This window comes from Fulmarus glacialis, unplaced genomic scaffold (genome assembly GCF_000690835.1).
Source record: "Fulmarus glacialis isolate BGI_N327 unplaced genomic scaffold, ASM69083v1 scaffold1613, whole genome shotgun sequence".
In the NCBI taxonomy this organism is placed as follows: domain Eukaryota; kingdom Metazoa; phylum Chordata; class Aves; order Procellariiformes; family Procellariidae; genus Fulmarus; species Fulmarus glacialis.
This window is the reverse complement of record NW_009202055.1, coordinates 3,675-17,417: the sequence shown is the minus strand read 5'-3', so window position 1 is coordinate 17,417 and position 13,743 is coordinate 3,675. Positions and strand designations below refer to the sequence as shown.

The 13,743-nt window shown below is 40.8% G+C and overlaps 1 protein-coding gene across 1 annotated transcript; it reads right to left on the bottom strand.

Moving 5' to 3' along the window:
* Positions 1-450: 450 nt before the first annotated feature.
* SPTY2D1 (SPT2, Suppressor of Ty, domain containing 1 (S. cerevisiae)) lies at positions 451-6,639 on the bottom strand (the record flags this gene model as incomplete). Its single annotated transcript, XM_009574132.1, has 6 exons — positions 451-547; positions 1,606-1,683; positions 2,352-2,508; positions 3,309-3,455; positions 3,579-5,027; positions 6,525-6,639. Coding segments are annotated over 6 exons (2,043 nt in total), but the record flags the coding sequence as incomplete, so codon positions are not given.
* Between the last annotated feature and the right edge of the window lie 7,104 nt (positions 6,640-13,743).

Sequence of the window (13,743 nt, the reverse complement as noted above, 5' to 3'; positions counted from 1 at the left end):
CTTTGAGGCTCAAGTTGGGAGACAGAGTAGGATATAAAGCAATTACTCTAAGTCTCAAGAAATATCAGGGAACAAGAATGCTATTCCTTTCTTTCAAGTGAATGCAAATTGGTTTACTGGTATATGGGCCCACGCAGTTCCGAGTCAGTGCATAGCTAGTCAATATTTCTGCTGGCATCTTGAACTGGTTTAATCAATGGAAACATCTATTAATTTTATTCCACTTAATAATATGCGTTAGTGCATTAATTTCTTCATAAAAAACCAACCCTTGCAAGTATTAAAAATAAATATCTTATTTAGGTCAAACTAAAGCCTTGCTTTTCAGTACTTTAATCCCTTTAAATATTCTTTTGCCCTCTAACAAGCAAATGGAAACTGAAGTAGACTAAGAGATGTATGGAGGCAGAGGGTAGCAGAAACATGAACAAAGTCAACACCATAAGTCAGTTAACGTGTCCTCAGCTTCTTAGACTGTCTCTTGCGTTTTAATTCTTCTTCTTCCCGTCTCAATTCTTCTAAGTCCTCCTGAACACCAAGTCTCAAGCTGCCAAATAAGATGAAATCATTTACACACTGCTACTCAAGAAACATGAAATTTGACTTCCACCCCTCCCCCAAGAAAAGCAATCCTAAAATTATTGCAGCTGATTTGAGCAAAAATTTTAAGTCAGTTCAACAATCATAGATTTTCTTTAATTATAGCAAGAATACAGCTTTAAGAAAAGAAATCAAGATGTTATCATTAGATTAGAATAAAATCTTTTGAGAGAAAAATTATTTAAAACTTTTGTTAAAAAAATCAAGATTGTGAAAAAAAATGATTTTAATACAAAAGGTCATTTTTTTCCAAAAAGAAGCAACTGAAACACATCCATCAATTCTTGCCAATGTAACTCTTACATACAAGTCATAGCAGGACTGACTCTCATCAACTTCTCTGAGAGCCACCTAAACCTTTTACGTTGGCAAGGGAGAGAATGGATATGTCTGTCGTGGTTTAACCTGGCAGGCAGCCAAATACCGGAAGTTCCATTCTACAACCTACTGGCGGCAGGCGGCAGCTATCCCAGCCGAAACCAGGACAGTATCAAACAGTGGAGAAGCAAAAGATTTTGTCGCAACTTCCTGGCTTGAGGCACCATTTGGGTAGCTACAAGCACAACATTGCTCCACTCATTCTAGCTGCCATGACTGGTGAACAGGCCCATGGAAGAGACTCTGCTAATACAGCATGTTCTAGCTATGTCCCTGCATAGTTTCTTCAGCTTCTAGAAGTCAATATGTTGAAAGTGATACCTAAAACAGCACCTGCAATCACTGATCTCCTCTTCAATAAATAAGCGCTGGATAGTCTTGCTGGTTGGGTACTAGAAATGGGTGTAGCTCTTCCCCCTCCCAGCAAGTTTGTGAAGCATGAGAATGAACACTGTACCCACCACTGGCTGGCTGAGTTTCATCTTTACCTAAGCTTTCTTATAAGAAATGGTAAGGCTTATTTACCTCTGCTATAAAACAGGGGCAAATATCCACTCTAACTTAGCCCCATGACTTGGGCAATAAACAAACTTGCCACACTCTGTGTGAGTTTAAATCTGTGCGTACCTCCTAGCTTCTTCTTTCTGTTGCTCTCTCCAGCTGCTCTCCATATAACGTAAGGCATAATCACTTTCATCTTTGTATCTGGAAATTAAATATTAGTTTTCAGCACACTAAAAAAACATGATAATGTACAGTTGAGTTATGAATTCACATACCTTCTTAGAAAGAATAATTACCTTGCTATATACAGATTTTAATGTTTTGAAAGAATCTAAGTTACAAGCCTTTAAAATGCTTGCTTTCTTATACCTTAATGTCAGACAAGAGGGAAGTATTTAAATAAGCCAAATAAGAGCCTTCATCTTCCAGCAGTTCCTAGTCATACCAAGTTAAATCCTCTTACCAAACAGCTAACACTATTGCATTTAGTAGTTCATATTCATGCAGCTACATTTGATGAATTCTGAAACGCTGCAGACTGCTATAGAAAGCATTTTAACATCCAATAATAACAAAGAGTTGCTACGAGTTATACAGGTAAGACACTGAAGAAGCTGAGTTGTTTTCCAACTATGTCCTATTGCATCAAATTTTATTGCTCCCCAGAAGAGCATGGCAGGCAGTGTGAAAATTCAAGGTCCCTTCTGCACAGAAGCAGCTCTAATGCTTGTTAAATTTCTGCAATGCAAAACCATTTTTGGATACCAGCACTTCCCCTATTTCTAAAACATTTTTATTCGTTGAGCTATATTAATTTCTGTTGTTTGGTTGCTTGTTCTGCAATATCTTAAAATTGACATTTTTCTTACCTTTTCCGGTCATAGCCAAATATTTCCCGAATATGTTTTGATATTTCTTCTTGGGGTTCCCCTTCATCTTCAATGAAGTCATCCATTTCAGAGTCATATTCATCATCATCATCATCTTCTATTTGTCTCTTGTAACTAATAGGTGGTCTTCCAAGACCTAAATGACAGGGAGTGAAAAAATCATTAATTAATAACATTAACATAACATTAATTTAACAGTACTTCTCGTTACACCTTGGGCACGGCCATTTTACAGCTCTGGACTTCAAGGTGGAAAACTTCTGCCTCAAGTTAACTAGCAATTCTCAGAAACTCAGTAAAAGGAAATACTTCCTTTAAGAAGATTACATATCAGTATCACCAACTGCATCCTGAGGAAGCTACCAGACAGAAGCCTATGTTCTTGTTCAGGGTTTTCTAGGCACTTATTTGCTAGAGACCATGCTGCTTGTTTCTGTTCAGAAATAAATTTTTAGAACTGCTTGCTTACTGATAAGGTGAATTTGCCAAAACAAGTATCAATCACAGGTTTGCTGTGTGGTTTTAATTTTCATGTACCGCTTTAAGCATCTGTTATTTAAGACACTATGAAATTTTAAAGACTAAGCATAATTAAGCGATGCAGGAACTGAATCATTCAATTCTTTTCCTTCTAACAGCAGTTGTATACCAATATCCATCACAGGCTGCTTAGTTTTCTTTCATGTAATACTTCACACCCCAGGCCTGTATTTCAAGGAATATGAGCATAGGTAAAAATAAATAAAAAGTTGCAAAGCAGAAAAAAGCATTCTACCGTTAAATGCACTCTTTAAAAGGCAAATATGGTATTTTGTCCAAGTCTTCCTAATTGCATCTATAAATGTCAAAGACCCTCAGTGACCTCAACTCAGACATATATAAAAAATACAAAACAAATAACTAAGTGAAAAAATTATTTGCTCGAGAACTTTTTACCTTGTGGATGAAACACAGGTCTATGCCCTTGAAAAGATCTCATTCCATTTATCTGTCCATTGCTAGGTCTCGTGACTAGGTTTTTAGAAGAAATAGTTTCCGATACAACAGTACACTTCGGTTTTACAGTTGTACCCAAGCCACTGCCTGGTCTCCCAGGTCCTGCGCTTGGGCTGATGCCTGGTCCTGTTCCCAAGCTGCTGCCTGGCCGCTTGGCTCCTGTGCTTGGACTGATTCCTGGCCTTCCTAGTCCTGTTCCCAAGCTGCTGCCTGGTCGCGCAGGTCCAGTGCTTGGGCTGACTCCTGGCCTTCCTGGTCCTGTTCCCAAGCTGCTGCCTGGTCGCCCAAGTCCAGTGCTGGGGCTGACCCCTGGCCTTCCTGGTCCTGTACCCATGGTGCTGCCTGGTCGCCCAGGTCCTGCGTTTGTGCTGATGCCTGGCCTTCCTGGGCCAGTGCCCAAGCTGCTGCCCGGTCGCCCAAGTCCCGTGCTTGAGCTGCTGCCTGGTCGCCCAGGTCCTGTGCTTGAGCTGCCAGCCGGCCTTCCAGGTCCCATGCCTGAGCCACCACCCAGTCGCCCAGGTCCTGGACTTGAGCTGCTGCCTGGCCTTCCAGGTCCTGCGGCTGAGCCGCTGCCCAGTCGGCCAGCTCCTGGGCTTAAACCGCTTCCTGGCCTTCCAGGTCCCATGCCAGAATTGCTGCTCGATCGCCCAGGTCCGGCATTTGAACCGCCACCTGGATGTCCAGGTCCTCCTTTTCCTAAGCTGCTGCCTGATCGTTTTGCATTGGAGTTGATTCCATGCTGAAGGGCTGCAGCATTTCCCGATTTTGTATGGGCAGACTTTTTCAGGCTGGATTCTTTAGCAGATGGTAGCCTTGGAGCCCCATTGGTCGCTGGTTTTGAGGGTGGCACATGAGAGCTTGAGCCAGACTTTCCAATACCATTGACAGGTAATTTACTATGACTGCTACCAGTAGAGCTTTTTAAGGAGCCATTTTGTGAGGTTTTTTCCATTTGATCAAATCTGGAGGAAGATGATGACCGTGAGTGTTTTTCAGTCAATGCTGGTGCTTTGGATTTTTTATCAGTACCGCTCACAGAAGACGACAGACTGCCTTTTGGTGTGGAATGTTTATCTACTGAACTTTTGTTAAGTTTTGCATTTACAGATTCTTTCCGAGAAGTCACTTTTTTTGAAGAACTGGATATCCCTGTATTCTTAATCTCCTTCTCACTTTTCTTATGCATTTCTACTCTTTTGTTTTTGCGTCCCAAATACTCCCTCTCTCTCAATTCTTCTGCTGTTCTGGGTCTCTCTTCTACCTTTTTCACTGCTTTTATTTCCACTGGTTCATATTGTTTTTTTTCAGCAAGCCTTAACAGCTCTGCAAAGTTCAGAGGTGCTGGTGCACTTTTGGGAGGTGCCTTTGGTTTCACTGCAACTTTGGATGGTTTCTCTTCATATTCTTCTTGCTCATGCTCAGATTCAGTCTGACTGTATTCAAGTTGCTCAGTTTCATCTTCTGTTGCATACTCAGCCTCTGGGGCCTGAGCAACATTCTCACAAGTCCTCCTCTTTTTAGGCTTCTCTTCAACAGGAATGACATTATAGCCATAAAAATTATCCTTTGTTCGCGAGGCCATAGCTCTTGCCTTTCTGTCATGTTTCAGTTCAATACGTCTAGCCAAGAGTTCTTCTTTCTTTCTTCTTTCTTCCAATGCTGTAGAAGAAAACCAGGAGAAAGTTATGCAAAACCACTACTTTTTATTTCAATTTCTTCCAAACTGATAAACCATTTAGGACAGTAGTTTAAGGATATCTGGCTAACAGCTATTCAAAATAGACCAACAGGTGATCAGAGGTCTGCCAACAGGGCAAGCTAACCCACCTGAATCAGCTACTCTGACAAACAAAGGCAAACAATTAAGTCAAATGCTGCTATTGCAAAACCCACTAAGGTGATTCAACCCAAGCAGCTCTCCAGAATGCTACGCAAACTAAGGAAAATTACTGTGTGAGGAGGTACAGGACTTATGGGATCTCTAGGTAATGGAAGCAGTCCTGAGACTGAGCAAGAGAATTTTGAGACTGTACAGAATTTACTATCAGATGTTTAAGGGAAGATGAGGAAAGGGAGGGAATCAAAGAGTATTGGGGGGATAAGAATTGGAAAACAGGCTGAGTCTATGTGTAGAGGCGTGTAGGGGAGAGACAGAAGAAGCCAGTCACAGATAAACAAGCTGCTGGTCACTACATTTGTCTGGTAGAGTCCTGCGCCTTATCTCCACAGTCTGTCCTATATTCTTACTGAACTGTTTTTAGCCATTTTCTGCATAAGTATGCTCTCTATCTTGAGTCTGTGTGTGATCTGTTGACAAAATTCGGGCTGAATTAGCTGGTGAATAAGATGAGAGGTCTGAACGTCAGACGCTGGAGAGACCAAGGGAGTCGGGGCCAAATACCAGAAAGATTCAGGAAAAGCATCAATTCCTAGAAAATGTTTTGGGCTACTCATGCTGTGGGTGCCTGTAAAGGTACCATCCCCTGCCTATGTTATTCTGTTGTCCAGGGCTGTGACTGTACAGAGTGTGAGTGTATGCAAGCCTATGTGGAATTCATGCTCAGTCTTGCCTCTGGCTGGACCTGGCACCCGGGAGAAGGAGCAGGCTCATGACCGGCCCAGGAGAGAAGGAATACCCTGGGCCATCCAGTCCATCATATTTGGTTACCTTTAACAAAATATTAACACCAGAAGCAATGCAGTGTTAGTTTATTCTATAGGTTATTTAAAGGAAATGTAATACCAAGGAAAAACTGTGGCTCAAACAAAGCCTCTGCCATACAAATTTTAAATTCAGACTGTATTGATACACTACATTAAGACACAACAACAGGAACTCCTACCATTTTTTCAGACAGATAAAGCTTTTCAAAGTTAAATTACCAAAAGTCCAGGTAGTTTCTTGCAATATCTCTTCACCTTCACTACTTCTCCATCTCCAACAGTAAATGCTAGTGTAGCTGATTAATATTTAACTCCTTAGGAAAGCATGCAAACATCCCTAGTCCTTACTCAGTCCCAGCTTTCCCTCAGCATCATTTATGTGCATAAATTCCAGAAACAGATGTGTAGCTGCATTTGCAAGAACTTTGAATAGGTGGCAAAGTCTCAAAGAGTCAATGAAAGTCTCCCATAGGAAATATTTTGGACTGTTACCTTTTTTTCTTTTTTCTTCTTCTTGCCGTCTGAGAAATGCTTGCACTGCTGCAGACTCTACACCCTTGACTTTTGGAACCTTTTTGGGAGGACCAACAGCCAAACTGTACCTTTTCTGCCAAGAACAAAGAAATATGTCAGAAAAGTTAAGAAATGTAAAAATCTTAAAGTTTTTAAAACTGAGGAGTTGCATAACAGTCACGTACTTGACTTTAAGCATAGAGATGGTACAGAATAAACAAACAATGAATTCCCACTGAAGCTGAGAGTTGTGACAAATACACTTGACCCCTAGCCATACTTTGGTTCCGGTCGACTAAGGAGCAACAGGCCTCACGTCCCTGGGGAGAACTTGCGAGCCAGAAAGCCCCTGGCTCACATACAGGGGAGTAAAGGTGTCTTGAAAAATATTTTGAAAGGTGGTTTCGAAACCCCAAAGTATAAGATAACCAAAGTACAGAACAAGATACCAGAGCTAAAACAAAGACACCTATTCTTGTCTATACTATTGACAAGCAGCCAACTACTTCACCCTATAAATATTACCATCAGGATGGGCCCAATTTGAGCTCTCCCTGAACTGCAGCTGGACTGCATGCCAGGTGACAGTTGCATAACAGTCACGTACTTGACTTTAAGCATAGAGATGGTACAGAATAAACAAACAATGAATTCCCACTGAAGCTGAGAGTTGTGACAAATACACTTGACCCCTAGCCATACTTTGGTTCCGGTCGACTAAGGAGCAACAGGCCTCACGTCCCTGGGGAGAACTTGCGAGCCAGAAAGCCCCTGGCTCACATACAGGGGAGTAAAGGTGTCTTGAAAAATATTTTGAAAGGTGGTTTCGAAACCCCAAAGTATAAGATAACCAAAGTACAGAACAAGATACCAGAGCTAAAACAAAGACACCTATTCTTGTCTATACTATTGACAAGCAGCCAACTACTTCACCCTATAAATATTACCATCAGGATGGGCCCAATTTGAGCTCTCCCTGAACTGCAGCTGGACTGCATGCCAGGTGACTCTCCCCTTGAGCAGGGATGCCTCTCAAGATTAGAGGCTCCTTACCTGAGACTAAGAGATCCTTCCTTACCCAAGGCGGAGACATCCCTTACCCATGACAGATCCTCGGTAAGTGACTGATAGCATGCTGAATTAATATTACGAAACATTACTAATCCATGTAGCTACTCAATATTATTAGAAACACTGTATGGATAACTCCATTAGACATAAACTGTTGACCAAGTCCGAGACTAAGATTGGATCCAGCCACACCTAGGCTCCAAAAGGAGTTTAGAAAGCAAGGGGGTCCACTCTGAACCTCTTTACTCAAAGGGAGGGTCCTCCTTACTCTTTGCATCTCCAGCCTCTGTGTCAATCCTTCTAACTCAATTCTAACTCAATTTTCCTTTGTATGTTTCTTCCATGAAGGAATTAATAAGGTGACTCTTGCCATCAAACTTATTGAACCTTGTCAAACCACTGTTAAAACTTTGTTAAATTCCATAGAACTTACTGAGCTCTGTCAAATTATTATTTTATATCAATAAAATATATCCCCGCTTCTCTTTTGAGACGTGCATTCCACTCATCCGTGACAAGAATGCACTCAGCTTTCTGAAGGAATGAACAGGAAACCAGAAGACAGGTAGGGAAACCAAGAGAAATGAGTAAAATGCACTAGACTGAGAAGGAACGCAACAGCTGCATCAGTAATGGAATAAAAATATTTCAGTTCAGCCTTAGTCTTTGACCAAGCAGCAAATAAAAGCAGACTACAGCCCAAGCTGCCAGAGTCCGTTCAATTCCACATTGCAGGTTTACAGGTCCATTAGGGCTTTCAGCTATTTTGTGGACGCTCATTTCAGTTTCAGGTGATCTTATTCAGTGAAAATAAATCAACTCAAAAAATGGAATTACTCCAAAGTAAGTTGGAACTGACTTCACCAGCATAATTAGTAGGTTGATCTAAAACCAGTGGTATTGATTTTAGTTCATGCTGCAGTGATCTTAAACAGAAGACTATTGTACATCAAGGAGTCAGTGATCTGCATACCAGTTGACCTGAATAGGCACAGGCCTGCGCTCTACTATACTTATCACTTGAGACCGCTGGATGAACTCAGCATGTTGTCCCTCAAAGGGGGTTCGTTACCTGGTGTGCAATAAGCCAATCTCACACACAGAGCCCAGATATTTGTTTCTTTCATGTCTGCGCAGAGGTGGGTGCTAGGTGGTAACTCCACAAAGCTAGCACACCAAAATACAAAACAAGTCCTTATTTATATCTTGAAATCAGCTAACTACTGCCCATTCTACAAACAGATTGGTTATTATAACTTTCTCATTACCATTTTGCTTTGTCATTCTCAACATTAACTACGCATGTTCAGTGGGTAAGGGGATTAATATGGTAAGGGGAGATTTCAGCAGTGGAGGTGTGGTTTTCACATTATAAGTGGGATAGGTTAACTTAGGACATGATCTTTGAGGAACTTGGCACAATTTTTACAGTCTGAAAGACACTTCATTTCTCTCAAGTTTGTGCCTACTGGTTCATGACCATTCGTTCCTTTCTTGTTCTAAAAATCAATTTATCAATATGTTATATTATAACAATTCCCCTATTATTTTAATTAATTATTTACAAGATTCAGCAGCTTTCCCATGTAACCATACTACAAGCAGACTAATTGCGACAGAATAAGCAGCCCCCACTTGGCACCTGGCAATTACAGCACTTGCATGTGGCATAATTTGCCTGGAGAAGAGAAGGCTCTGGGGAGACCTTATTGCAGCCTTTCAATACTTAAAGGGGGCTTATAAGAAAGATGGGGACAGACTTTTTAGCAGGACCTGTAGCAATAGGACAGGGGGTAATGTTTTAAACTGAAAGAGAGTAAATGCAGACTAGATATAAGGAAGAAGTGTTTTACGATGAGGGTGGTGAAACCCTGGCACAGGTTGCCCAGAGAGGTGGTAGATGCCCCATCCCTGGGAACATTCAAGGTCAGGTTGGACGGGGCTTTGAGCAACCTGATCTAGTTGAAGATGTCCCTGCCCACAGCAGGGGGGTTGGACTAGATGACCTTTAAAGATCCCTTCCAACCTAAACCATTCTACGATTCTACATTATAGAATCATTATACCTTCAAGTGAAGCAGCATGTTTTCATATAACATCCTTTTGCTTGGCAGTGGAAATGATAAATAGAACTGTTTACTTCCAAGAACATCCTGTAAAAGCTCTAAAGACTACAATGCTGGTGATCCTCACCACAGACAGGATTTGCACAGCTTGCCATGCCTAGATGTCTGTCCAGTGCTGTACAACTCGGGGCTCCATAGCTGAACAGGTGTAAAGTTATCTATGCTATCCCCTTTTTTCCTTCTCCTGTTATCTCCCATAAATCTCCCATTATTTTAGTCAACATGTTTAGAGTCCGAGTGCCTTTCTTACTGGGATCTATAATGAACACTTGCACTACTGTGCTACACCTGTTCAGACATTACCTTTCATAAATTTACCATCAGATTGGGCTTTAGAATGATAAAATGGAAAGAAACAAAGACTTTTTTGATCTTTTTCCCACAAACAGACTAGAGAACATAAACAAAGCAGTAAGAAGGACAGAGACACTTGCAAAGATTAATACAATAGAAGCCAGTTAAACACATGGAAAGCAGAAGAATGCATTTAGAAAAAAAACAACTCTATTTGAGGTTTGAGAGGTTTGGGGTTTTTTGGGCCAATAGATTATAACCTAAACCAAGATATTGCACATGGAAAGTCAGGATCCTCACGAAATGAAAGAGCTGTGAAATATACAGTCCCAAATAAAAACAATATCACTAATAAAAAAGCCACACAAGTCAGTGTTCCCATAAATATCTTCCTATCCTCATATACCCTTATGAAATGTAACTAAAAAATCAAATTAAAATATCTGGTTAAAGATACCTACATCCAAATGTTTCAGAAGCAATAATCAGGCAAGCTAGTAGCATAACTCCCTATAGATTTCAATATCACCCAATGGAAGCCTTTGTTCCAATTTCTAATTTATTGAAACAGCAGCACATGAATAGATCCTTGGATTACTTTAAATACTAACGTGCAAACCCATACTTTATCTTGTATATACATGCACTAAGAAGCGAAGTTCAGAGACTCATTTCTAAAATGCAGCCAAAACTGGCTCCAAGGGCAGCTACAATAACAGCTATTTGTAGTCGCCTTTAGTAATTTCTGAAATTACTAAAACAAAATTGTAAAGATACGCCATCCACATACATTGCAGTAGTAAAACCTGACGTGTTGCCTCATCGCATTAAAGACCTACTACAGTCAAGCTCATTTACCAAGATTCACCTCTGTGCAAGAGAGTTTACCACAGCCTGTAAATCCTTATCACTTGGAGAAGCTCCAACTCTGAACAATTTTTGGTACTTACAATTGAAGTCATTAGAATTGATCATCATAGCTAGGACTATTTAAAGAATAAGAAGATAGCTGGAGCTGGCCCCCTCTCTTCTGGGAAGCTGAGGTCCTTCCCTCCCCGACTTTTGCGTTGTTTACACCAAAAGTATTCCAAGACCTAACTGTTCAGGAAACCTGAACCATGATCCAGTACTGCCTCTCAATTTTTGCTCAGATGTAGCCCATGACTCAGTGGCCCAAAGTAATCTGGCATGCTCCATCTAAATCACAACAGACAGAGAAGCAAAGCAGTCCACACATTATCAGTGAAAATCCTTTCAGAAAAAGGTTGAAGCAAATTAGTACCTTAGGAACAATTTGAGGTACTCTGTAGTATACTCCTATTAGTATAATGTGTACATAAATTACCTTACTCCCAAAGTTAAACATGTCATGTTTTGCCATTGGTAGCCTAATTTGGCAACCCTTGGTTTAATTATTCAATTTCTACACAGTTTTTAAAAACAGACAAGGCAGAACATTTTCAAAACAGAAGATATAGTTGGACTTGATCTTAAGGGTCTTTTCCAACCTAAATGATTTTATGATTCTGAGAGAGTTTTAGGCCTAAGGAGCACCGTTCAAAACTGCTAAACAGCAGGGACAAATGTAGATTGATCTATCCTGTTAGGAAGCCTTATAAAGAATTAAAGTGATGGGGAAGCAGTTTTCAGGCTTTGTTTTGCTGCACTACAACCAACAGTCCTGTCCAGGAGCAGGTTTGTAAAGCAGCTTGACAGACATGCTGTTTTCTCACTGCCACTAATGTGGCAAATTGTAAAAAATTCAAGATTTAAAAGTCTTCCTATCAGTAGCATTTCTTGATAGTGACTAACAACTGAAAACATAGCTAAACGATTCATAAATGAATACCCGTTTTCTGTACTGTGAATCACTATTGTTGATAAAAGTTTTGTTCACCTTCATTTAGAAATAGCATAAAATAACCAGCTTAAGTTTAGTCTTTTTAAAAGCACTGAACCATGCACACATTCCACGAGCACTGATAAAGTGTTTTACTTACAGTGCAAATGAACTGTACAGTGCAAATGCATCAGATTCCAGGTAAACCAGATAAAATAAGCCGGGGCATGTCACTACTTTATCATCCAAGCAGCAGCTGTGCTATTCTGGCTTTTTATAGCTATTGCCAAGTTGGTTAAATCAACAGAGAAACAGAAATGTTTAGCCTTTAGGAGAGAGCAGGTCAAGCTGTTCCCAGAACCCTGCACTACTCAAGTAGTAAACACTGATTATCTCTCTGGGTAGAACCTAGTGACAGCTCTAACTGAACACTGCTGAGATACACAACGTGGGCACTGCTTTACCCAAAGGAAAAAGTAAAGGCTGTGGAAGTGCCTTTCTTCAGCTTTGTACAAGCTGAAGTCTTTTACAAGAAATAACAAGTCTTTTCCTACCAGTGAGTAGTATTTCTCCTGAGGTTTCTCGTTTTCTTCCTTCGTCTCTGCAAACCTTGCCATAACTACCTACCTAATAACTGGCTATCCCTGAATCTACCCAATGGTACTTTAAGAGTATGGTGGAAAGTCCATTACAGTGCAAAATCTTATTTGTTTTCCACTTACAGCCAGAATAAACTGTTTCAGTGGGCTATCTAGCATACAAAGTTACATGGCTGACAAAGCAGCAGATTTTTCCTCTGAAAAGTATACCTCAAAACAAAAAGATGAATTAAAAAAGATTGGTATTAATATGGCAAATAAAAAAACCCACCAGGCTGTATGTGCCTATATATTCATACACATATGTACTGACTTGTGAGAGATATATGTATATAAACTATATCTGACATGTTAGACATCTATCCCTTAAATGCAGAGTACCACTGTCTAGTAGCAGCCTTGGCCAGCAGGCCAGCTCCAGGTCACAGGTTTAACTGTGTAATCTGCAACCAAGATTTTGCTCTTAAATCTGACTTTAAACCGTGGCACTCGATCCTGATACAGTTGCAGCTCTTTTGATGTCAGCATTCAAGTGCCAAATCTTGGACTGTAAACCAGATTTTATAAAATTATTGTAAGCTTTGTGGCATCCAAATGCAGCCCCAAGAGGTCTAGACCAAATGCTAAACCCAGACACAAGCAACAGCAGTAGTATTGCCTTTGACAATGATCAATATTTGCACAGGTAGCAAGGCAAGATACGAGTGATCGATGCTGCCGAACCTGATTCTCAAGCAGAGCACCTGTGCAAGCAATCATTTCTGCTATGGGCTTGCACACGCAATGTAAAGACAATTCCACTTGTGCTATCCGGTATGGGCAACTTGCAGAGGTTCTCACAGGGTGGGTTTTTTTTTTGTCTGCTTGTTTTGCACTAGCAAGTTGTGACCCCGGTACAATGTTACAACACTTTTCCTGTTCTTCCTTACCATTCATCAAGACACATAGCCTTCTCCAATGGGAAGTCCCTGTTTCCCCCTAAATATTCTTCAGGGTATAACTTTCTGATAACATCACTAATGCTTTATTCACCCAGTTAAGCCACACATACATCCTTTTTTGTGTCACTCCTCTTGCAATGCCCTAATACTAGTTCCTCAAAAGGCAGCTTTCCAAATTGATAAGTAGTCATTCGTTTTAACGGCCCAGGGCCCCCTGCTATCATCCTGTGCTTGTACTTCCAAGGCCTCTGCTACAGTCTTAGCACTGTCCACTCTGCAGACACTGTGCTGGGGTTACCAGCAGCTCACTCTGCAGTTAGACTTTCT